The 25,750-nt window shown below is 43.5% G+C and overlaps 2 protein-coding genes across 4 annotated transcripts; both read left to right on the plus strand.

The window, feature by feature from the left end:
- The first annotated feature begins 801 nt into the window (after positions 1–801).
- Positions 802–10,464, plus strand: pidd1 (p53-induced death domain protein 1). Its single transcript, XM_031856623.1, has 15 exons — positions 802–1,630; positions 1,790–2,203; positions 2,329–2,481; positions 2,608–2,659; positions 2,769–2,970; positions 3,530–3,679; positions 3,789–3,962; positions 4,070–4,217; positions 4,292–4,427; positions 4,521–4,671; positions 4,790–4,913; positions 5,059–5,174; positions 8,171–8,275; positions 8,521–8,717; positions 9,374–10,464. Exons 1-15 carry the CDS (start codon positions 1,000–1,002, stop codon positions 9,621–9,623), a joined length of 3,003 nt encoding a protein of 1,000 aa, XP_031712483.1. The 5' UTR covers positions 802–999; the 3' UTR covers positions 9,624–10,464.
- Positions 10,465–10,730: 266 nt separating this feature from the next.
- Positions 10,731–24,892, plus strand: slc25a22a (solute carrier family 25 member 22a). Of its 3 annotated transcripts, none has more exons than XM_031865496.1 (11): positions 10,731–10,825; positions 17,646–17,816; positions 17,914–18,039; positions 18,173–18,228; positions 18,475–18,565; positions 19,107–19,161; positions 19,803–19,863; positions 20,100–20,244; positions 20,338–20,492; positions 20,580–20,655; positions 20,909–24,892. In XM_031865496.1, the coding sequence occupies exons 2-11, from the start codon at positions 17,797–17,799 to the stop codon at positions 21,060–21,062; spliced, it is 939 nt and encodes a 312-aa protein (XP_031721356.1). In that variant the 5' UTR covers positions 10,731–10,825; positions 17,646–17,796; the 3' UTR covers positions 21,063–24,892. The 3 variants fall into 3 exon arrangements, with proteins under 3 accessions (XP_031721356.1, XP_031721347.1, XP_031721360.1); XM_031865487.1 differs by having other exon boundaries at positions 10,735–10,929; XM_031865500.1 differs by lacking the exon at positions 10,731–10,825 and adding an exon at positions 10,962–10,983.
- The last annotated feature ends 858 nt before the right edge of the window (positions 24,893–25,750 follow it).

The following is a 25,750-nucleotide window of genomic DNA, read 5'->3' on the forward strand; positions in this document are numbered from 1 at the left end:
TGTACCCAAATTAGCTCTTTGAACCACTGTCACCCTTTGGCACATCTGAACGGAACACATTCTTTCCTACATAAGTAAATGTTTTACACGACAGAGATGAACTTTTGAAACTATTATGTATTAAAAATGATGTGGGAGGTCACTTTAAACTCAATTGAATATAATTTGCTAAGTAGATCTTCCACAGTTAATATTGTGTTTTATCTTACTTCAGTCAAATGATGTATTATACAACAAAAACTTAATTATATTTCCTCATTCCATCTTTACAGGATGAATGAATTGTTGAATGTTCAAAAGGAAATTTAAAAAATTGTTAAAAAATTAAAAATTATTTTTTTGTTATTATAATCACCAAAGACAGATGTTTGTGTCGGATAAATGATCAGTTATAAATTCATAACAAGCACTATTAACAGTACTGCTCTTTACTAAACTGTAAACATGTTTAATTTAATGTGATTAGATTATTTCACAGCCTGAGTCATGTGCAAACAATATATGTATCTATTATATACTCAAGACACCACGCTTCCTAGTGCAGCAGTCTCAGGTAGTATAATAGACTCAACAGCGCCCCCCGCTGGCTGAGCAGGTGCAGACATCGAGCGCACACGTTGACACAACTTATCCCGCCCTTTGTTGAAACTTTGGCGGTGCCAGAATCAAAGCGCTCGATTTCATACACATCAACAACCGGAAAGGCGGGGCTCGTTATTTTTTCAAACGATACAAAATGGTTAGACTCCCCCCTCCCTCCGCCGGTGGACTATGTACACAAAAACGAACGAGCAACTATGACGCGAAGCTTTTTCTTTAAAAACATTGTCGGACATAAGGAAGTAGGAAAGCACAGAGGGATCGAGAGAGGGCAGAGGAACAGGAAACAACACATCATTAAACTTTAGCTGCATTATAGAAACATGGAGGTCACTAAAGTAGCCACAGAGTGCAGAGATACGTACATTTATAGCTAAATAATCATGTAAATATATTTCAATGGAGAGAAACAGCGAGGAAGAGGCAGCTACTGATGAAGAGGATGAAGACCAGGCAGCCTGCAGGTCGGAGGATGGAGAACAGGACGGGACGCCTGCGTGTCAGACATCCACAGGTGGAGTACCTGACGCTTCTGTGGACACTTTAGCTCTGAGGCTCTGCAGAGAACTCGTGCACCGGGTTCAGGATTTGAAGTCCGAGAGGGAGACCAGACCAACGGTCTCAAGTGGTGTGATGTCTGAAATTCAGGCAGAGAGAGGAGCTCCCTCCGTGTCTCCCTCCAGCCTCGTGGACACGTGTGGTCCCTCCACATCGAGCCTCTCCTCCTCTTACTTCTCCACCCATAATCACCCCGGTGTTTCCTCTTCCTCTTCATCATCTTCCTCTGTCTTGTCTTTGACTCCCCTCTTGCCTCCTTCGGTGGAGCTCTCAGCTCTGTTGACTGATACGAGGCTGACCCTGGATGTGTACAAGGGAGGAGCAGCTGCCCTGCCTCTGCTTTGGGGGTCTATCCCGGGGCCGCTGAGGGGCCTCCGGTACCTGAGACTGGGCTCTGAGGAGAAGCCAGGCCTGGATGATGCACTGGATGCCCTGACCCACCTGACAGAGCTGCGTTCACTGGCTGTTCGGGGTACTTTTCTCATTCATTGCATACAATATCTGCTGTTTTGGTTCTTACATACAATACAGTAAATACTGTGCATTCATTTATGGCTGTCATTCTCTTGTCTTTTTCCTTCCTTTGCTCAAATCTTTCTGCTTCTAACTGCACTTTTCTATCTGATTCAAGGACACCGTTTTTATGATTCCCAGGGTGACCCGCTGCCTGGCCTCCTCACCACTCTGCCCACATCTGTCTCCCACCTCTCTCACCTGGTGCACCTGGATCTCTCCTTCAACCAGCTCACCTGTCTGCCACCCTGCCTTCTCAGCTTGCCTGCGCTGTCCTCTTTGCTTCTCTGTCACAACCACCTCTCAGATTTGCCTCCTGGTGTAGGCCAGCTGTCCTCCCTCACCTACCTTTCCCTCCTGGACAACGAGCTGGTCTCCCTCCCCGTGAGTCTGGGTCAGCTGAAAGCACTACAGACGCTGGATATTTCACATAACCTCCTGCAGCAGCTACCTGATGAAATTGGTTCTCTAGAGGACCTTGTTAAGCTGGAACTGTCCCACAACAAGCTGAAGCAGCTACCAGAGAGCATGGGTAAGGGTGTGTGGGTGAGTGGGTGTGTCACTGAGGGAGCAATACAGTAATTAACTTGAATCACCTAATTTAATGTAAGTTAAATTCATGAATGCAGCGATTGAAACGTCTTCTTTGTGGCCCAGGCTCCCTCCTCACCCTCAGGGAGCTTGTCATCTCCAGCAATGGCCTCCGCCTGATCCCACATTGTCTGAACAAACTGCCTCTGCTGAAAATAGATGTGCGTGACAATCCTTTGGGAAAAACCCCGACCCCTCCTCCTCTCTCTCCTACACCTGGTGAGCGGAGAAAAAAAAGGTCTTCAAATTGATTTGTGCTTAAATCCTTTTGACGGCATCATAATTAGATACAGCGTTTACGTTTGCTTTCAGCATATTGATATTAAATCCCTGTTTTCTTATCAGATCAACAAGAAACGACAATTCAAGAGTTGCACCTCGGATTTAACCAACACAGGTACAGTGTCACTCTTAGCATGGACATATGTTCTCAATCTGCAGTAATGTTGCCAATCACAGCGTTTCTGACTCGATTTGAAGACGTCATGCTCTTTTTTGCTCCTTAGTTTCTGTGTTTCGCCTGCTGGGTGTCATGTGTTTCTCCCAGGGGGGGCTGAGCTGCTGTTCCCCCCAGGCTGCCTGGGGACAACCACAAGACTGAAGTGGGCTGAGAAAATGCCAGATAGGAAGTGGGTGTGGCTGGAGGAGCATGACATCTTGCTGAGTCGTCCATTGGAACTTCGTCCTCATGGAATTACATTTCTGAAGGTATTGAACTAAATTTGTCGATGTACCACATCTGTTATAGGTACACTCCACCAATTTTACAGATCAAGATCAGTTTACTTATCATTTTTGACGTTATTCCATAATCCTGATTAAGTCATAGTGATGTCATCAGGGTTATCTCAGTTTAGGTTTAGAGACAAAGCTAAAACACAACGTCTGCATTACATACTGAAGGTGTGAGGTTTAGGAGACATGGACATTTACCAGGCAGTGAGGATCTATAGGAAAATGTTATCGCATTGCATTGTGGGACATTTAGGATCCAATGTTTGTGGAGCTTGACCCAATTGGGAATAGAAGTCACGATATCTCTGCTGCACAGATTTTGATAATTTATTATTAAATCTTTTTCAGAAGTCCCTCAATTTCATGGAAGTGTAGAACTAAATTGCTGGACTACTTCCTAAAATAAGTATTTAGAAGACTTTATTCAAAATATACAGAATATTTCTTGTTTTGATCCTAATAGGTTATTCTTTTTCCATCTTGTCACTGTGTTCCTTCCTGCACTTGCATAACATAAATGTAATCCCCACAGCCTGTGGAGGTGTGTGTGCCATACCATCGGACCAAAAGAAGGGAGGTGGTGGTGCAGAGGTTTGACGGACAGTCATGGAGCACTCTGCCCACGGTCCCGAGGAGAGGCAGCGAGCGTCACAGCAGCCGCCCCGGAGGACGTCCAGCCAGGGTAAAGTAAAACCTCCCACTGCAAAACAATGTATTACACTTCTATTTCAGCTTTTTTTTTCCTCATAGTATCTACAAATTGTGATATAATTTTTTGGATGTACCTGTAGCTGGCCTGCTGTGCAGTGAGCCAGTTCTCCTGGTTTATGGCAGTGTCCCGTCCAGTAAAGGACAGTTGCTCCGTTACACCAGCCGGAGCTCTGCTGGTATCCAGCGCTGACGGTGGAGTGAAGCTCCGCTTCCCCCCAGACTCCACGGTGCAGACCCGCACGGTAACACTCCAGGTAACGCTACATTATATGGAAGCCTATGTCAGTTGGGGCATCTGTGGTTGGGGGCATCTGGGGTATCTGTGGTGTTGCAAGGCTTTAGTCTGTCTCTCTTTCTTTAGGTGCTGCAGGTGTCTGTGTCAGAGGTACAGGCACTGTGTGGTGATCCTCAGGCCAGAGTTAGCCCTCTACTCTGCCTCTCACAGAGCCCCAGCATACATTTCCTACAGGCTGTCGAAGTTCAGGTTCCTCTGCCATCAGGAGTCACAGGTACAATATGCCCTCACTCTCATACATGTTTATAACAGAATGTATGAGTGTTAACATGTCTGGTGCTTCTGCAGGCCACACAGTGGATATGTCCTGTTTGTATCTGCTACACGGAGACCCAACTGCCCAAACCTGGACTGACATTACATCGCAAGTCTCTCTCAAAGTCACCTATTTGTATGCCATTTTCAACATTACACATTTCTCCTGGTAAGTTTTTGTTTTATAATATATTGTCATAATGTATGTTTGATTCATAAATGAACATTGTATTAACACAGCTTTGTGTGTGCGCCATCACAGGTACTGGCTGTGGTACACCACTCAGCGGTGTGTTAGCGGGGTGGTCAGGAAGGTCTATCAAAGGCTGAAACAGTTTAAAGTCCAGTTCCTCGTCCTCCAGAGGAAGACTGATCCTTCACAAGTTATGCTGCAGTGCTTACCTACTAACAGGGTTTGTCACTCTCCTCTCTGTGCCTTAACTGTGTAGTTTAATAGATGTAATTACACCAAGGACTGTCTGTACATCAGCCCTCTTCTCTTAAACAGTGGTTGTGTTGCTCCTTGTCCAGGTGGACGGCAGAGTGCAGTCTCTGTCAGAGCAGTATGAGGGGCCTCAGCCCTCAGACCTGTGTGACCTGCTGGAGGGAGAGCAGTTCTTCGCTGGCTTTGAGAGGGGCTTGGATATCAGCACAGGTCTGAAGTCCTCTTTGAAGCTCTATCTTAAATAAACATGTTTCTGTCCTGCTCCCTTTCCTTCCAGGGGTTCATGATGTGCTGTTGTGAAACAGCCTTTTATATGAAGTCTTGAGATTAGGATTTCCTATTTGTTTTTCTCCAGAGAGACCAGACTGTGTGGAGGGAAGACTGTGTTTTGTGTTTTACTCCAGCCTGAAGAATCTGAAGGAGGTGTACATCTGTCCAGCTCAGGGTCAGAAGGGGCCAGTGAGGGGACAAGTAAGACGGACATCATATTCAACAGACAAAGTGCAGTGACTGGAGATAATCATAGTGTTTGTTTTGTTTGTATACATATAATCACTTTGTGAATTCTACATTTCCACATTTCATTGCGTTACACATGAGCTCATCTACATGCCGTACATTACAATCTACACTCAAGCCCCGTTCAAACAGGATTAAAGGGAAGCCCCTCCTAAATTTAGAATTACAGTTTGTGAACATGAGCTCTCTCTCTCAAAGCCGGAAACCAGAGAAGTAAAAGTAAAATCAAACTTGTGATGCCATCCTGTATAAAGTCTCTAGCTGCTCCATAGACAATGAATGGGAGACTGATTTTGCGGACCCGCAGAATGTTTGTTTTCTATTTTTATACTCGGTTGAACTTTACTCTATTGTGTTTTTTTCAGTTGTGAAACAGAAAATGTACTCATCCACCCAGAACATCCCCCGGGTGCTCTCAGTGTCCTCTAAACATCTCCCCTAATTCATTGTCTATGGAGCAGATACAGACTTTATACTTGATGACACTACACGTTTTAATTTTAGCACTCTAGGTTCTGGATTTGGGAGAGAGTTGTTTATGTTTACTAATGTCTTAGACCAGGGATTCCCAAAGTGTGGTGCGCGCGAGCTACCTCTAGGGGGTGCGCGAGAGGAAAAATGTAATGGTGGTCTAATGGTGTAATAATTAATATTAAATATAATTTTCACAAAATAAAAACATGAATTATAAAAATTCCCTTTGTAAGATTTAAATTTAAAATTAAAAACGTACAATTTAATAAATAAATGCACTTCAGCTCTTGCCACCAGACTGTCTTTTACGTACACTAGCTAGCCTAGCTTGTGCAGCTAACGTCAGCTAACAGCTAACTTCATTCATTCAGCAACATTCATGCAAATATGCTAAACTGGCTGAAATCAGGGAAACTGTCAGGTGGGACATTTGAAGCTATCAGTCATAAAAGAGGAGAGGGACAGAGAGAGAGAGAGAGAGGAATCGGAGGCGAGAGGTGCGTTGGAGGGCTAAACCTTAGTTGTTTCCTGTGAAGATGGAAGTTTATTTTGAAAAGACAGTATGCAAGCGAAAACAGACTCATGTTGCTGGACTTTTGCAGGAAAAACGCACGATTTTTCGTAAGATATCAATAAAACGGGGATGAATTTATACCATTGTATAAAGAGAGTGACATGAGTTACATTGTATTAGAATGTAAAGAAGTTACATTCTAATAGAATGTAAAGAAGTTACAGTGTTGCCTTTTCTTTTATTTCCACAAGAACTTAATTTTGTCAGGTTGATTAAAAAAATGTCGCTTTACTTCCTGACATTATTGTTATTTTACCATAGGCCCATCGCGGAGTCAAGGTGAAAAAAGAGGAAACGAGAGTGATCATCAGACTGGGAAAAAAGAGGAAATATGATGAAAATGATCTGGGTCTGGGCTTCACTTGGATTGCCAACACAGATTGCCCAAAGCCACAGTGCATGGTGTTCAGTGAGGTTCTGGCTAACAGCTGTCTGAAGCCCTCTTATTTACGTCGCCACCTGAACACCAAGCATGCCAGTGCAAATCAAAAGCCCCTTACATTTTTTATATCGAAATTGGAGGAGTTACAAAACAGCCCAAAACAACTGCAGTCTCATTCTATGTATGGTTTATTGTAAATTAAATGTGATGCAATCTGCCTCTGAGCCTGTGCGGGTGTCCTCGCCATCCCTTTTGCTCTTTAAAAGTGACGCCTTGTGTAACTGAAATTTATTGAAACTTTGTTGCAGTGTTTCAGGGCGTTTTCACACCTTCAGTTCGTTTGCTTTGTTCTGATTCAGGGATTAATATGATACAATGTTGCAGTTGCCCCTTTGTTCAGTTTGTGTTCACACTGCAACATTTAACAGCGGACTAAATATTGTAAACAAACGCCACGCGCGAGCAAACTGTTCTCTCATTGGTCCGATTTCTATGCGGTTATAGGCTCTGTTGCTTCTTTTTTTTTAAGGTGTGGGGGATTGGGGGTGCGTGAACCCAGTCGGGATGTAGAAGGGGGTGCGTGGCCTAAAAAGTTTGGGAACCGCTGTCTTAAGACCATAGGAGTAACATTTATATATTTTGATTAATGGGCATAGTTCCCCTTGGACATTACAGTGGGAGGTGGCATTTTAACTATTGCAAAATTACAGAATATGGTCCGTAATAGACATGGACATTCTCTGAGTCATGACTCGGTTAAATCTTAACACACACACATGAAACACAATAAAATTGTGACTAACACTTTACGAGGATATCCTTTCATAACTCCATTGCGAATAAACATCCATGAATCCGCGGAGGAATTATAGAGAGAAGACGCTACAGAACTTGTCAGCATGTTCATATATCAGATAACCAAACACATTTTTGACTTAATCCATTTTTGCACAAAAGTCAAAGTCTTCCAAGGTGATTTTAAGAAAAAAAAAAGAAGAAAAATGTCAGCAGCTCTTCCAGCAGAAAAGAACCCAGAGGTCCACTTTATATTACAAGGACGCTGCTCTGTACGGGATATAAATTACAGGAGGAACCAGTGAGTCTGCAGAAAAACTGTAGCTAATTGCAGCTGTAATTACTAATGTTAAAATCACCCTGCATCCCCGAGAGAAATAAATCAAGTGTGAATGGGGCTTTAAGTGACCAGACAGTAGAAACCTCTGTACTCTGTAATATGATCCGAATCAATCCTGTAATGAATACTTTGTGATGCTGAGACGGAACGATTCAACTCCATGGTGCATTTTGTCCTATATTCATGTCCTTCCATACACGATGAATAGCAGTTAAATACACCTTTCAACATAATACATCAGACTGAAAAGTCATATGTCAAAATGTATAAAGAAAAAACTAAAGTAGTGGTCTCTAATGAAAGCAGGCTGAACATTTTATGCTATGGATGTGGTCACTCTTAATCTGTAAGAGTACTTAATCTGTTCCTTACCTCTTTCTCAGGTGTCTTTTTACAGAGGAGAGTTTCCCAATCTGCCAGAGGAAGTGGTGAAAAAGAGGAAAGGACCTGACAGCCAGTGGCTTGCAACATTACCACTGAGGCTTCCTGTGAGTTGAAGTGACTTTCTTTTTTTTTTCATTGTTTCATAATGATGACGTCGAAATTTTGAGCATTTCTGGATTGTATATGAATTAGTATAAACCTATTGGTTATGAATATAAATAATACATATGTACGGTGTTTCTTCCGTACACACACACATTATGTTTATTCCTTCCAACTAAAGCAACAGATGATGTTGGCTGCTACCGATATGTAACTCGTATTTTCTCCTCCCTTGTTTTTGTCGTAGGCTCTAAATTCAGAGAATAATTTCATCATGGAAAAGCTCCAGTATCCTCCTCTGAACCTGGGTGACCCAGAGAGCGGCTACCTGACGGAGGCCAACCTGCTGTCCATCTCCCTCCAGATAGGACAAGACTGGCGTGTTATTGGCATCAATCTTGACTTAAGCTACCAGGAGCTGGACCGCATCCAGTACAAGTACAGGTAGGAATGGAGCTGAAATTGAACTCCACAATATTGTTAAATCACAGAGCTCAATTAAAATGGAAATGATGCACTTTTTAATATTTCTTTTACACGTGTGAATGACTTAACCAGTGCGTGCACAGCCAAAGCCTCTGAGGGAATTGGAGAGATGTAATGTGAGTGAAGGCAAACCGCAGTGGGAGAGAATCGGTGGAGAATTTTGATTGTTTTAATCTGCGCTGTCAGCCTTCACTAAGCCATCTGGGACACTGCAGGAGATTACACACAGACAGACTGATGCTCATCTGTCCCCCCCCCCCTCCCCCCTTCTCCTCGTGCTCAGAAAAAAACCTCGCGTGACGCATCCTGGAGTTGGAAGAAAAATGCATTACGTAGATGTTTTTTTAATGTAGGAATACATTCACATGTCATTTTAATGATTTGTGTATTTGATGAAAGATGTCCAATAAATACACATGAATAGGCTGTACATTTGATATAGTATGTATGTTTATATAAGTACAGTATCTAGAAAATTATTCGATCCTACAGTGGAATTGAAACATACAGTAATGCTGGTATAAAACTGCTAATTTAAATCAAAATATATATATTTACATGAGTCACTGTAGCCGGTTTGTAATGTATTGTGTATGTTCTGCTGGCCTCACCAGGGACAACCTGGGAGCCTTAGTGCTGGACATGCTGTTCCTCTGGGCCCGGGGACAGAGGAGTGCAGGACCGGGAGCGGTGTCGAGGCTGGTGACCGCCATGATGGAGAGCGGCAGGAGAGACCTGGCCGAAGAGATTGAGGACATTGTCTGTATAGGAAGGAGGAAGTACTCTGAGTCACTGAGGAGAGTGGGCCTGGAAGAACCCCGTAACACAGGAGTAGATGAACCTACGCTGGGTGCAGATGGCTGATTTACACTTGAGTAACCTGTTTGTTTACAATGTGTCCCCGTCATCTCATCCTGCTGTCCAAACAACTGTTCTGGTGTAGAAAAGAATCTCTCTTAACACCATCATGAGAGCCAGTTAACAGCTGGTGGCTGGACATATATAATGGATGGACTGCGTAAAGATGATGGCCTGAGGCCATGTTTTTCTTTCTCCACTTTTTAAAAACGGTCTCAGTTTTCAACACTATGGAAACCCATTCCTGTCGGGAAAAGATAAACATTTGTGATAAGTTATATAAGATGAAACATGTAAATACTCATGGTAAATCAAAATGATGAAGTCACAAGTCATAGTTGTGCTTTGTGTGTCATCATTTTGACTTAATACCTCATATTTGTGACTTAACATCTCAACATTTTGGCTAATAAGTCTGAATTTGGCGTTATTAAGTATTAATTGACTTTAATATAATTTTGACTCAGTATCCCATTATTTTTGACTTACCACGAGTATTTTTAATCCATTTTTATATTTATTTTTTGATTTCTTAGCAGAAATTTGGCAATCACAATAAGCTGTTTTGCACAGAGTTAAGAGGCAGAGCAAACACTGGGAGCTGCTGGACTACGGAGGCCTGGACTACTTACTGCAAGTGCAACAGGAGGCCATGTTTATGGTTGATTAAATATCTTCCTTGTGTGCCTTTGGTCACCTAGAAACCAGTTGAGCTGCAGCACATATCAATGACATTTAATTTATTTTAAATGCAAGTATGAATTTCCACTATTTTCATCTCCAGTAAAACTGTTAAGTAAAGGAATGTGTCAGCTGTTTTTTTCCCGAAGTTGAAGCTGAGAGTCCTGTAGTGAGTCACTGGTCATCATAGCTGATGATGCTGCACTTCATGCCCAATACTTCAGCTGTAGCCATTTTTCTATTTTAGTGTTCAAGGTCGAGATGAATCGTCACGATGACGCTGGCCCCCCCCCCCCCCCCCCCCCCCCCCCCCCCCCATCCCCCACCCTCTACACCTTTACTGCAAATAGAAAATATGTCTGTACTTCTACTACATACCACTAGGGGACCCCCTTTTTAAATCCCTTTTCATTTTTTTTTCTTCCTCCGAGCTCTACTCCATCGCCAGCTACTCTCCCCCCTCCTTCCCTGCTCTCACTCCCACCTCCTCTACCTCTCTACGCTGGACTCAAATGCTACTAACACCGGTAGGTTTAGCTACTGTCGTTCTGTCAGCCAAAGATACAGAGTAAAAGGCTTTGATTTCACACCCCAACCATACCGGGAGAAAATATCGGAAACGCTCAATGTGGTATGTAAAGATAACGGGATGCAGCAAAAGTCTTCTTGTGGATCGTCTTGTTTGGTAAATGTGAATTGGCTTGAAGCCGGTATAAAATCTCACCTGGGAATAACGTGTTAAGCTGACGTTAGATGTCCTATTTAAATGTAGATAGAAAGCTATAGCTAGTATTGTGATTGTACGTGTTGTCGCTTCGCTGTGAGAGACGGCAAAATCATTTTCCGTTATGTGGCAATAAGGCGAGCATATTCTCTACCGTTACATATGGTGGGTTTGAATACACAACGTTAAGGGTTAAACATGGGACGTTAAGCTACAATGGTTATGAATGAGAACGTTATGAATAACGGTCAACCGTTGTGCTCGGGTCGTTAATATGTCACATTTTAACGTCAACCCATAAAACCGACGAGCCGTCGGTGACAGGTGAAACGTTAACGGGTATTTATTATCATCATTTTTGTATTTAAATTTTAGCTTGCTTGATTTTTGGACGTTACCACACAGCAACCGGACCAGTTAGTGAATTTCCCTCCCCTGGACCTGTAAGGTGCTGAGGCGGCCGCCTGCTGCCGGCTTCCGCTTAGCAGTGTGGGTTTATTCATCGTGTCGTGTGGGTGTGGGTCCTAGTGTTTGGTAGTAGAGGGTAAACCCACTTAAACTGTACCCACCTCCTTTCTCATTGGTAGAGACACGTGACGCTATTCCCCTCTGACTCTAGCTAAACATTAACATACTGTGACACAGTGAGGACAGGATGAAAGAAAGGCAAGACAGATCATTTTTAATTAAATGGTTATTAATGCTGAATATCTTGAATGCTGGAGGCGATTTCTATTTTGTCCAACTTGAACATTTGAACTCCTCACAGAAGGGAAAACTGCTGAGTAAGAGGTTAAGAAATAATGCATGCTTTTTAAAAGAAGCAACCTTTTTTCCCAGTGTATTGGTTAGGTTATGAGGCCAAGCAGTGTAATAAAACACTCCTGCAGCCTTGAAATAATTGATGAGGTGAGCCATGCTTTAAGGGTGCACGGTGACATCCTGTGTTTTCTAATGGAACTGATGCTGAAAACATCACTTTATTCTCATTCAGTAGACAACATTACGTTAAATATTCATTTAATCCACATGCAGGAATGCACCCATGTAGCATTTCCTAAAAGTATGCTAAAATGCCAATGGCAAGGACTGCTAAATGTCACTGGTTTATGTGCGCTGAATGGAAATGGCGTGTAGCTGTGCTGTGGGAAGATGCAGTCCTTCAGGCCAGTGTAGGATTTACTGTAATCTGCAAACTGTAATCAGATGCTTCAATGCTGCATTTAGCTTCTTCTCCACTCACAGTGGTACCATTATTTTCCTATCAAGGTTGGGAAGAAAGCTGAGAGGGAGAACAGAGGAGACACAAGAGAGAAGCCCCAGGTGACTTGAAAAAGTGGGCCACCAGAGATACCTGAGGAGGGACTGAGCACTGCACCCCCTCTCTGCACTGAAGGGGCTTTTGTGCTGCTGGAAAGTTGATGCCAGCTTGTTACTTCTGATCTACAGAAGGGTCGATTACAACAATGCATAACTGTGCATGTTTAATGGCGGCACTTTGTAGAGCACATTTAGTGGAAAATGCACCGCTGTGCCCAAGATCATAACCCACACGCCACTGGTTGTGAATATAGGTTGCGAGAGAGCTTTCATAAATAGGAATTAGGTTTATAATCCTAATGCTGGAGGGAAGAGGGGATAGCAATCAGATCTATCTGTGACACCACACATTTCATCCCTTGTTTCTGCAGTGCTGTAGATATCCCAAAAATAGGCTGCATCTCTTAAACCGTTATTTAAAATTTAAAAAAGCACGGTGATGGCACGACAGCAGCTGTCAGGTTTGTTGTGAGGAACAGTAGGCATACAGCTGTCAGTGCTATAACTATATTTAAAACACAATCCTATCTAATAGAAATACTTGATGCAACAAATATACACAAGGACAGTATGAAGCTGGATGTCAGTCATACAATAATAGATATACATATATTTACAGCTTGTGTAAAGCTTGAGTTGCATACTAGATTTACAGATTGGTGCTCTTGCAGCTCAGAGAAATACTCGACATCCGATAGAGTATTGCATGCACACACACGCACGCACACACACATTAATGGAGTCAGTGCATCTGAGACAGATGGACTGGTAACAAGATAATGAGGAAGGATGTGTGATTTTTCTTTCTTTCACCGTCTTCTCGACCAGTCACGTGAGCGACGGTGCTGGCTCGCTTCCTGTCTTTCAACAAGCTGATTGTCCTTTAGTCAGCAAGATCTGTACTCTGTTTTAGAGAGAGAGAGAGAGAGAGAGAGAGAGAGAGAGAGAGAGAGAGAGAGACATAGACATAGACATGTACCTGCAGGGGTAGATAATGATCTTTTTGTAAATGTCATTGTGATTGAGACATGCCTCAGAGCAGCTACAAGCAGCTAGCTGCATGTATGCCTTGCAGCCACCTAATTTCTTATTTATCCTCGCTCTGATCCAGTGATGTCAGCTTTTTAAAGCACTTCAAACACAATGTTTGTATTTTTAGAAAGAAAAGCTTCTTGTCTTGTTTTTATGAACAGAGTAATGCCTACACATCTGTCCTTTCGTTTGTCTAGAATGGTTGAAAATGTAGTAAAAAACATTGAATTAAATCATTAAAAGGAGTGCTAAAAGGTGACATAAAACGTTACCATTACCAGTTACAGGCAACAACAAAATATGTATTTTAAGTAAAAGAAAGAAGCCGTTAGGAATTTAATTTCCTAACTTCTATCAAAAGAAGACTGCTTGCTGCTTTAACGACAAGATTCCACATAACTCTTCACTGTCCTCGTCAGTACAAACGGTTTATTGCCTCATTGTTCGTGTTGAAATGATGAACAAGGGTCAAAAAGTGAACTGTTATCTCAGTCGGTGCCCGAACTCTTTAATCAAGTTGCGCCCAGTGGCTGGCTTGAGTTAAGTTGTTAAGTTCAAGGTTCTGCATGGCGGGTGAGTTGCACAATCACCGTGTTTATCTGTTTCCAGAGGTGAAAACCTAAAAATATGACCTCTGTGGGACTGCGTGTGTTTAAGTGAGAGATGTTTCAACTCACTTGAAGTTTTCAGTCACTTTAAATCATTTTTTTTGTTGAATTTAAAGTAACTCTCCTCTTTACTGGTGCAGTGAATTGAAAAAGAAAATGACCTTGCATCCTTTGCGGCCTTTTAAGTGGTGCATTGAGGTGATTCAGAAACCCCAGTACAGACTGTAACTCTTTCTGCTTTGAGAATAAAAGGAATTCCTTGAGTGATGCCACTGTGCTGTGGACTGTGCACACTGAGGCTACTTGTTTCCACACAGACTCCCAATTGTCATGACAAGACGGTCCAGCCAGGCTACATGACTGTGGGTGAAATAAATGTCCTGCTGCAGACATAGTTGTGTGAAGTGGAGGAAGCGAAGTGGACGAGTCGAGCCTCAAGCATGATGGAGAAGGGAGACGTCGGTTTGATGGGTTACTCATAAAGACGGCAGTGGTCTTCACCATACATCATCTCCTCAGTCCTATCATTAACAGAACACAGTATAGTCTGTAAATCATTGTCTGAAGGGAATCGGTGTGCTGACGAGTTCAGTTCAGGAGTCAGTGGCAGGAAATAGGGAAACAAACATAGCATGCTTTAAGTGAAAAATGTGTCTGTATCACAACTGATTGAGTCCAGGCAGCAGAGACCAGAGATGTGGCTCTCTGACCTGCTCTCCTCCTCCTCCTCCTCCTCCTCCACTGGAGCAGCCAGCGGGGGCCTCAATGTGCCCATCCAAACTAAACATACCAGACCACAGCTGCATTCACACCTGGATACGGTTATCCACGGACATAAACATCCACACATGCTGCGCAACCTCTCTGAAACTGAATCTGAGGAACCAGTCATAGTCGTGTGTTGTGCGAGTGCAGATGCACTTCACAGAGAAACCCACCAGTCAGCAACGATCTGAGACGGAAAAGCTCTGTTTGTGAGTCATGACTCGTGACTGAGGGAAGTGATGGGGGAGGAGTGAGGAGGAGGAGGAGGAGGCGGGTTGCACACGCAGAGGCAGGTTGTGATTGGTGGACGATGGGGGTGGAGAGAATGATGGGGGGAAATGGGAAGCATCTTTTTACACTGAAGGCATTCTGTACCTTTAATATGGAGCATCCTGTCCACATCACATATTTTTCCTCTGTTTGCGCAGAAAGAGCTGTGTTAGCATACAGAGGACAGAGGAGAGTTCAAGGACATGTATGACACACAGATGTTCCAGTGATGATAGTCGTTTTAACATAAAGTTATCAGTCTACAGGGATTGATAAAGCTCTATTTTTAAATTGTCGACTAATTATAAAGATGTATCTTGTACTGTTGTCCCTATTTAGGGATTAATAAGCGACACACAGAGCTTTTGATAATCAACCATAGGGATGATTCAATTAGTCGATCGACAGAAAGTTAATAGCAACTATTCAAGCTTCTCAATTGTGACGATTTGCTGCTTGCTTAGTTGGATTTGATGCTGTTAACCTGCCAACCCACATGTAAGTGAGCGCTGTACTTGGTTTGGTCCTCAGCACACCTGGGAGGAAAGTCAGCTTCTGATCTGGATTCCTGGACTTGATTTTGAGGTTTCTCTTAGCTGTGTGGTTGAGGCTGCTCCTCCGTTCCTTTGTGGTGAATTGGTAGGTTCAAACAAACGTTTTATTGAGGGTGCCTGTTTCCAGCGTTTATTATTCTATTCTGTTTCCCTCCAGCATCTCATTGTCAGAGTCCACACATTCTCCTGGATTCCTAATGTCTTCCAGTTGTGCCCCGTCAGTAGCTGGGTTTTCATCCAGGTCCACATGAGCTCCATGGAGCAAGATGTCCGACACATCGGATGTGCCCTGAGGATAGAATGGTGGTGCTGTGGGATTCAGTGGATGTGGATTTTGCTGTTGGCCCGGCCCTCCTCTCTCTGTCGTATTCCTCACCAGGACTCGGATGCCCACCTGTAACTCTGGACCATAAATTCTTTTGCCATATTGTTTTTTTCTACCTCTATCGGCTGACCTGCCTGCATGTTTAGATGCTATCTCATAGGCTTCTGTCATCCTCTTTCTCCATTTATCCACATAGGCCTGATATGAGCCTGGCTGGTTCTTCCTTTCTACTCCAAAAAGGATGTCCACATAGCAAAATCGTTAAATCGTTAGTCCGCCACAGTTTTTGCTGATTTGTTTGTAGTTGCGTGGGCTTGGGCAAAGCGTGTATAATGGTCTATAACCACCAGAATATATTCATACCCCCCTTTAGACTTGCAGGAAGTGCAGGAAGTCCACTGAGACTAACTCCAATGGGTGAGGGGTTTTCATACTCAATCATCGGAGCTGGTTTCCTGGTTTCCTCTTCTTGAGGCATTCACACACATTTGTCATGAAGTGCTCCACGTCACGCTGCATCTCCTCGTGAAGCTCCCTGAGAACGAGAGGATGGTAGATCTTGGGGAGTACTAGCCGACATCTAGACTGACTCCTCCTATGCAAAATTCCCTCTGCCTTGATCTCCAGTTTACTCCATTCCCTAAAAAGTAGTCCAATACTTTGCCTATTACCGGGTCTTTCTGTGGTGCATCTTGTATTTTGTCTTTGGATATTGGCTGTACTGTGCTGACCAACCTGTCTGTATCTGCCTGTTCTTGAAGTGGTGCTGGCTCCTCCTGCTGCACCGGGATACCCTGCTCACTGTTTCCTTCCCTCTGCTGGTACAACACCGCTCCGAGGCCATCTTGCGATGCATGAGTATGGAGGACAAATGGTTGGTTGAAGTCAGGGTAACTGAGTACCCGTGAGCTGGACAGCTTGTCGACTAGGTGGCTCAATACTTGGTGGTGTACCTCAGTCCATGTCCCATGTGTCCCACTAGGCAACTGTCCCTGGTTCCCTCTTTTCTGTGATGTTTCTGTGCCACTTGGAGGGGCCGCTAACCGCTCATACAGCGGCTTAGCCAGATGTGAAAAGTCCTGTATATAAGATCTGCAGTAGGAGAGAAAGCCTAGCATCTGTCTTACCTCTCCAACGGTAGTAGGGCGTTTCCTCTTTAAGGTTTCCTCATTGTGTATCCCTCCTTGGACACGATCTTCCCCAGAAATCTCACACAGGTACTCCTTCACTTCCTGGTGAACACTGATATTAGTCTTTTAGACAGGAGTCCGATCCTTTAAGGTGATGTGCATTTTGAGTGTTGGAATACAGCCGACGTCCATGTCGTCTTTTGCAAAGGCATCACACTCCTCTCTCGGCATTTCTTTTTGCAACAGCCTGCTGCTCGCTGGTCAGGTGATCCAATACTATAGGTGGGTCCCATGCGTTGCTGTCACTCCGGGTTGGCCATGGTGTGTCCGTGTCAGAAAGTTCTTCTCACTGCCATACAGCCCACATTGACTGTAAAATACCAAGCCAGCATTAATGTGTGGAGTTTTAGCTGAAATAGATAGAGAGCTAGAGAAAAAATATTTCCAAATGCAAACACCCCATGCTAGCACCTCCATCTCACCTTTCACCTCTTAAAACAAACACTTATGATGTCGCTCTCAAAAATGACAAAATAACTTTTGGACGGTATTTTCTGTATGTATTACTTTGCCACTTTTTTGAGAATGCTTAATGTGACCTTTCCTATTTCTTTTACAGATATCCCCCAACTCGAGCTAACAGCAACTGCAAGCGCACGATTAGCCAGCATAACTCCACTTGGACAGCAACACACTGCTGTAATCAGCTGACCACCGAGTGACTAGCTAACAGACAGATTGACACTTTGACCAGCCGGGGCTTCAGATAAATGGCTGACAAGCAGATCAGGTGAGGGGGAATGTGGAGCGACTACAAATACAGCAGCGCTGTGGACTTTCATTTGGTTTTCATTTATTGACCTTTTATATTTCATATTTTTGTCCAGTTTGCCTGCCAAATTGATCAATGGGGGGATCGCTGGCCTGATTGGAGTGACCTGTGTGTTTCCCATTGACCTGGCCAAGACTCGCTTGCAAAACCAGCAAAATGGATCTCGCCTTTACACCAGCATGTAAGAGATGAGTGTATTTGACTTTTTGCATATGAACGTATAAACATGTTGCTGGGCTATAGTCAGGGCTGATCAGCTTGTCATAAGGTTCCCAGATAAATAACATACCACCACTGTTGTGTTTGTGTTTCAGGTCAGACTGCCTTATTAAGACCATCCGGTCGGAGGGGTATTTTGGGATGTACAGAGGTACGTTTTTAAAAAAAATATTTTTAGATTCTTGTGATTAATGTGTGAGCTCACTGAAGTGTAAAAATGAGAGCATGAAAGCAGTTAGGTAGCATAGGTTTCTGAATACTTTCAGCTTCATAATGAGGCTCCAGATATCAAACACATGGATCTGTGTCTGGCTGCTACAGGCAATTATCTCCCATTCTCTCTCGCCCGTCTCTCTGCCTCTCATTTTCTTACTCTCTGTCCTTTTTATTGTCTCAGGAGCGGCGGTGAACTTAACACTAGTCACGCCAGAGAAAGCCATCAAATTGGCTGCTAACGACCTCTTCAGGCACCACCTCTCCAAGGATGGGTGAGGAATGAAAGTGCTAACAGGCTGACTGACACACACCCACTCCCTCATTCATCTTGTGATCGACCGGCGTGTTTACCAACATGTAACCTAACACGTTAGCTGTCAGTGTTTTCACCAGGGCTCTTGTTAATCCTCCACCGTTCAGTCGTTAGCTGTTTGCTTCAAAAAATACAGAATTACTTGTATGTGTGTCAGCAGAAGCCCTGTCTGAAAGTAAAATTAGCACATGATGTCAAACATTAGCGACCATCGTATTGCTCAAATCAATCACCCACCCATTGTCCCCCATGATGAAGGTTTCTGGGACATCCATCTCCATCTCGTTTGTGACAAACATGCAGGCTGATAAATGATTGACTTGTCTTGCCCAGCCTCTCGCCGTGTGAATTATTAATCTGCCCTTGTGCCAGACATGTTGAAATAGAAGACAGAGTTAACTCCTTTTTCAAGGACTGCAGAAATAAAGTTGCCCGGATCCCACTCTGTCAGTCTTGTGCTCGCTTTAATCTGATCCAGTCGTGATCTTCTTTTCTTTCAGAAAACTCACTCTGCTCAAAGAGATGCTGGCTGGCTGCGGGGCCGGTACATGCCAGGTGAGTGAAGTGCTGCTTTAATTGCATCCTCCTGTTCTCATCTGGAACTGCTGCCTTCAACGCCACCCATGTCAGCTCACACACACGCACCACTGGGCCTCAGCCACTCGCCTCATTTATCACCGCCTACAGCTAGAATTAGCCAGCGCCAGGTTGGAATGAGAGGAGGTAGTTGCAGAAACATGCTCACAGTCGGTCTCTGTAGATCGTCCCCGTTATCTATGAACGTGACCTGTAACGTGTCATTTTCATGAATGATTTCTAATCACTGAAACGTTGTCCTGTAAGCAGGCGATACACTGGCAGCTAGATTTGAGTGATCAGATAAGACGTTGTGAGAGTGCTTGGCCATGTGCACCGAGTGAGTGAGTCAGAGGGAAATGCCTCTTCTCAATGAGGACAAAGGCTTCAAGCCCCGAGGGACATGATTAGATTAAGTGTAGCACACCTTGGATTAAGATTGCAGCCCAGAACATGGCCATCTCATCCCTAATCCAGTTAACTAGTTACCACTGCGTGGATTACAGAGGAAAACAAGAGTTGACATATAGCTGATGTTACACTGGACACATGTTTTGCATGACACTTTCTAATACGAATCAATCCTTTGTATCTGACACCTTTATTTTGCTTTGTTGCAGGTTATTGTTACAACTCCTATGGAGATGCTGAAAATCCAGCTCCAAGATGCTGGACGAATTGGTGAGCGGAAATTCAATCCAGATGGCAGTTTAAGCAAAGAATGAAGAGTAGTGGATAAACTGGAGAAACAGTGGCCTCATGTGGTTCATGGCTGAGATTACAAGAGCTTGATGCTGGTCTCTTCTTTCTGTTATGAATTCAAAATGTCTGCCCACATACCTGTTCTTAGTATTGTTTCTGGTGACTTTATACGAAGCCTTTGCTGTTGTTGATGTTGTGTTTCTTATGCTCCGTAGCGGCTCAGAGGAAGCTGATGCCAGAGACGGTAGCAGCAGGTACTGTGGAGACCAAGTCTCCAACAGCCATTCAGCTCACCAGAGAACTATTTAGGGAAAAGGGTATTGCTGGGCTGTATAAGGGCCTGGGTGCCACCGTGCTCAGGTAAAAACACATCTCTCTACTGGTTTCACCAACCGGCTTCAATGAACTTCAACATGACTTACTGTCTTTTTACTTATTTCTCTCTTTTTGCAGGGATGTTCCTTTCTCCATGATCTATTTCCCCCTTTTTGCCAACCTGAACAGCCTGGGCAAAAGAGGCGTAGACGGGCCCGCCCCCTTCTACGTGTCGTTCATATCGGGCTGCCTCGCGGGGAGCACAGCGGCCGTTGCTGTCAACCCTATTGATGGTGAGCAGCGGGACGGTGAACGTCGTTACAACAACGTGTGCCCCGTTAGTTGACGTTATGTATTCACCTGAGCTCCGTGTGTTGCAGTGATAAAGACCAGATTGCAGTCGCTGAACCGAGGAAGCACAGAGGACACGTACAGTGGAGTGAATGACTGTATCAGGTGACCTCATTATGTCTTTTACTGCTGCAGCATGTGTGATGCTGCATGTGTCAGGTCAAGTCAAAATGGATTTAAGTGCATTAACACACAAAACACTATGAAACAGCAAATTCAACAAAACAACACAGCTGATACATTATAAATAAACAAATTAAAAGATAGATAAAGCACAATCAACACCATACCTACTGGCACACAGCTAGAGCTGGCTGTTTGTTTCACTTTTAATACTGAGATTTTATTTGTTCTCTAGGAAAATCCTGCGTAATGAGGGACCATCAGCCTTCCTGAAGGGAGCCTACTGTCGAGCCTTGGTCATTGCGCCTCTGTTCGGCATCGCCCAGGTGGTCTACTTCTTGGGTGTGGCTGAATATATTATCAGCTTCTTGACTAAAAAAGACAACTAAGAAGCACTTCTGCCTTTCCCTCCCACAATGCATCACGCTCACCGCGTTCATCTCATTCTGAAAGAAATTTTCGATGGGTCAAAGCGTGGCCGGTCAGTACATGTTGTTTTGAATTTGTTGTGTTGAATGTTGAAATAGCTGAGGAGGGGGAGCCTTTGTTTGCCAAGCTGCCTACGGTGGCACGCAACAATCCAGTAGGCACGCTGAGCTAGCTCTCTGGAAACGAAGCCACAAATATCAGTTGACGTTTTAAAGGAATATTGCTTTATAATTACAGCATTTTATTGCATTTTGTGAAAATGATTGTCGAATTTCCAAAGTAGATGTACTGCCCTTGGTTGCTGCAGTTCTGCAAGCCCGACACTACCTAATTCACACAGCATTAGTCTCTGAATGACAGAGAAGATCATAGTGATCATACATCGCTAGATTAAATGCATGTACTTTACTTAGAAAGATATTTGAAAACATAAGAATAGAATATTTTCTAAAAAATGCTATTCAAAGAATTCCCCCAGACATTATGTCTTAAAAAATAGTATATTTAGAATGAGAGCAAAACATAGAGTAAGCCTGAGTTTCAGACAAAGACCCCGGGAATGCGTTACCGTGATACCAGCACAGCCCCTCTGATCTCTCCTCAGAAGCCCCATCCCTTCCTGTAAGTGCTTGTAATGAACTCAGAACCATTCAGCTCCATGCAGACTTTGATTGCCTTAGCTTTCCAAGTAGATCAGGTTCCATTTGATATTTAGTGCTACCACAATGGTTTGACTGTTTTGCCTCAGTGAAAAAGATAGCTCCTGTTTCGTAGTCGCACCCTAAACTGAAGGGACCGTGTTCGGAAATTGGGGGCTTTACGCACTTCCAAACTACACGTACGCATAGTTTGAAGCTGCCTCTCTGCTGCTTTCTATGGGTTGAAACTGTCAAGCATGTCATAGTTGTGGCCACACCCCAATCAGAGACGTCACAGCAGGAGTGTTGCCTTCGAGAGATGATGGAAAACACCTGCTGTGACATCACTGATTGGATTGCGGCTAAAAGTGCTGTGTGCGCGTAAAAAGTGTCAGTCCACAGAGAGCAGAGAGGCAGTGGTTTTCAGCCCTGTGCTGAAAATTGTGGTTCAGATGAAAGCGTTAGCCGTGAGCACTAAATGGGTTTTAATAGGATGCAGGTTATTAGCTGATTTTATTTGAATTATGCTGATCAGACATGACATGCTGAGGCCTCATGAGTACAGTCATCCATTGTGGAGCCAGTAAGACCTGAGCTGGAACAGTTCAAACCACTTAGCTCCACAAGTAATTATTATTGTTTACAGATGAGTTCACACTCACTTTAGATTCTTTGTCTGAACTAGAATTCATTGGCAGAACCCGAAGAGCTGATTTTCTTCCTCAGAAAATCAAACCGACGTGTTTTCAGCGTGTTCTATGATTTTACCAAACATCTCGGCTTGTTTGTTTTAGAGGTTTTGTTTGCTTTAAGCTGCGAGGGGGAAAGCAGCTCTGTCGTATCTTGTTTATGCATCAGGACACTGAAGCCCTGCCATTGGTTCATCTCGCCGGAGATCAAGGTGACTTTGATATGTATTATCCAATCACATTCCTTCCTCGCTCCCACTGTCCAAGCAGCTCCTCAATTCTACTGTTGCACTGTCGACACGCGATTGCGACTTTCCGATGTTTTATCATTTGTGGGAGCGAGTGATCTATTTATCAGAAACCCTTTCTATATGTAGTATAGCACTATATATTTGTATGTGTTGTTTTATCTGTGACAAAGTGTCCACCTTAACTATATTGTACAGAAAATATGAAATGTATGTTTTAGGATTTATTGTTCGGTTTGTACATGATGGCTTATTTGCACACCTACCGCCCAATCCATAATGTGGTGATTTTATGTTGTGATGCTGTCGACATATCAAATGAAGGAACATGTTTTATTGCAGCAAACATTTGAACTTAAATGCAGCATGTTGAGTTTTTTTTATACTGTATGCAAAGGGGAACACTAGTATAAATCAAGGAGGGTTTTTGTGGAGGTGCCATTTCTCCTGAGCTATTGGTTAAGCTGGTCAGCCTATTGTCCTGTTTCATCAACTGGGACCAAACGGAACATCATTTAATGATGACAGAAATGTAGGTAGTTTTAAATGAATGACCTCTGGGGCTAATAGGACAGTTCTGGAAGTGAAATGTCATGAAATACAGCCTGAACGAGGCCTCTAGGGAGCTGCTGACATCAGACTGTAAGTCTTAACATCTGTGAACGGTGCTTCTTTCATGAGGTAGCTGCGACATGACATTGATGGCACTAAGGGCCAAGTCTGCAACGACTGAATCACAAGCGAGGAAATCTCGGCGTTATCGATGTCTTAACGGAGAGCCATAGGTCAGGGAGGGACATTAGAACTGCTAGACATGGACTGGCACCTCCGGCCTTGCTGACAGATGACAGCTGGGCCACAGGAAGACGGTGAAAAGAGCTGTCTAGCTGCGTAAGCTCGTCGTTAGAAATTACTGTTTTTCAACATTCCTATTGCCAGTTCATCTCGTATATGCTGTTTTATTGTGTTAATGCCTATTTTTGTGTTGTTGAGATTATTGTTATGGTATTTTTTAACTGCCCATCCCCCACCCACTCCCTTGTTGTTTTCAGATTTTCTTTTCTGTATCTTTGGTTGAATCTTGAAAATGTTGTGCAAGTAATTTTGTTTCACTCAGCTGTGAACTTTCACTGACCGTGTGCATTTGGTTATATATATATGTGCGTGCGTGCGTGTCTGACTGTGTAGTGCTGTAGTTGATGTGTAGTTGTTAGTGCGACACTGCGGTATTTTTCTCTTTGATTGTCAGACCCGTGTTCTCTCCCCTCTTTCCTTCTACCTTTCACACTCCTCTGCCATCGACTCTCCCCAGCATCCACAGCCGGGGCTGCAGGTCGATGCAGAGGAGCTCTGAAACACCAAATGTATGACTTAGAGTGTATACAATCAAAGAAAGCACAAAGGATTTTTAGGCACAAGAGACCACATGGCCCACTTTGAATATACTCGGACTACGTTCTTGGAAAACAATGTGCTGCTTTCCCTGACATGGTTTAAAGTCAGAGTTATTCAAGTGGAGAAGTCGATTGCGATTAACTTTTTAGTCTTGTAAGAAAGTTTATCTATGTCTGTAAAACTTGATCCATAGGGCTGAGACGACAGGTCGTTATAAGAGACCCATGTGATGGTGTCCACAATGTCACCCATCAGCAGTTATCCACAAAATGTATATCGCCTACATATTCTAAATGAATCAGATATAAGAATGTATCTTAGATATTATGAGATGTATTATTATTATCATAGTGAAGAGTTTATTACATTTTAATCTAAAGATTTGTGCTTTACACATTCACTGAAAATGTTCATGAACCAGCTCACTGATATGCAATAAGTAGAAGCTGCAAACACACACTAGAAAAAACAAACAATGGACACAGACAAAAATAACTTCACAATGTATGATGCAAGCGGGGAATTTGGAGGCCTTCTGGGGTCTCTTCAGGGCCTCTGTTGTCTTCCTCCAAGAGGAATCGTGCATTCTAGCACTTTAAAATATAGGGACCCTCACCCCACTGTCCATCGACAAAGTCTCTCTCTGTGGCAAAGAGGGTGTTTATGAATACGTGTGGTGAATGGCACAGTTGTTCTAGACATTGTTGACAATGCAATTGGAAAAAAAAAAAATATATATATATTGTGTTCCCTGTCACAATTTTGTGTTCAATAAACTGACTGTCCTGAAATCGCCTGGTGCAGTCTGTGCTGTGGGTTACACTGTGTTTCTCTCTTTCCTATTTTACACTTATCGCTGTATCTGCTTTCAAGGTCCAGTAGTTGTCTGACAGAAAACAAAAGAGCAGACAGTGCTGTTTTTCGTCTGAAATAGTGCCGTGAAAACGAAACAGCAGGGCAAAGTTTTTTTTTGAAGAGTGCGAGCATGACATCGTGGCCCCTCGGGGGCACAAGAGCCATGTTGTGGTGATTTGCTGCTACGCGGAGCCACCAGGTGTCAGTGTGGGGTCGTGGGAGCGCTGTTAGTCCTGCTCTGGTGGGAGTGGGGTGGAGTGTGAGCAGTGCTATTATGTACTACAGGTGTATGCTCAGCTTGGGTGATGTGGCAGTAAATCACAGGCACCGATCACTCTCCGTCCATCTTATTTTCAGTCATGCTAGTCTCCATCTCTGTGCAGCTGTGGTGCTGCTTGTACACAGATGGGCCTCTGTGATCTGTGTGGCTTCACTTGACAAATTTAAGGTGTTTCTGTGTGCTTACAAGTTGCATGATAGGAATATGGAAATGTGTTTTCTCGCGGATTTCACCAGATGCTTGAGGTCCATAAATCCCACATTATTCCTGAATACGTTTCAACAGAACGGATGTTTTGACAGGAGGGCTATTCATCGTTAATCCCGTGCTGTTTGTTATGTATTCAACATTACTGTGCATAGCATTATATTCCAGAATTCTATTTTGCAATAATTAAATCTTAGAGCCTTCATTTAACCCTAAACACACACACACACACACACTTGCTAAGTGTGCGTCTTTGCATCCATATCTTATTTCAACCAGAGTCAGATTTCATACTGAATGTTGTGCCTCTTTGAGAGACTCCTTTCAGCATCTACT

The sequence above is a fragment of the Anarrhichthys ocellatus genome, unplaced genomic scaffold, assembly GCF_004355925.1.
Source record: "Anarrhichthys ocellatus isolate YVR2014 unplaced genomic scaffold, GSC_Weel_1.0 scaffold2, whole genome shotgun sequence".
NCBI classification, from domain to species: Eukaryota; Metazoa; Chordata; class Actinopteri; order Perciformes; family Anarhichadidae; genus Anarrhichthys; species Anarrhichthys ocellatus.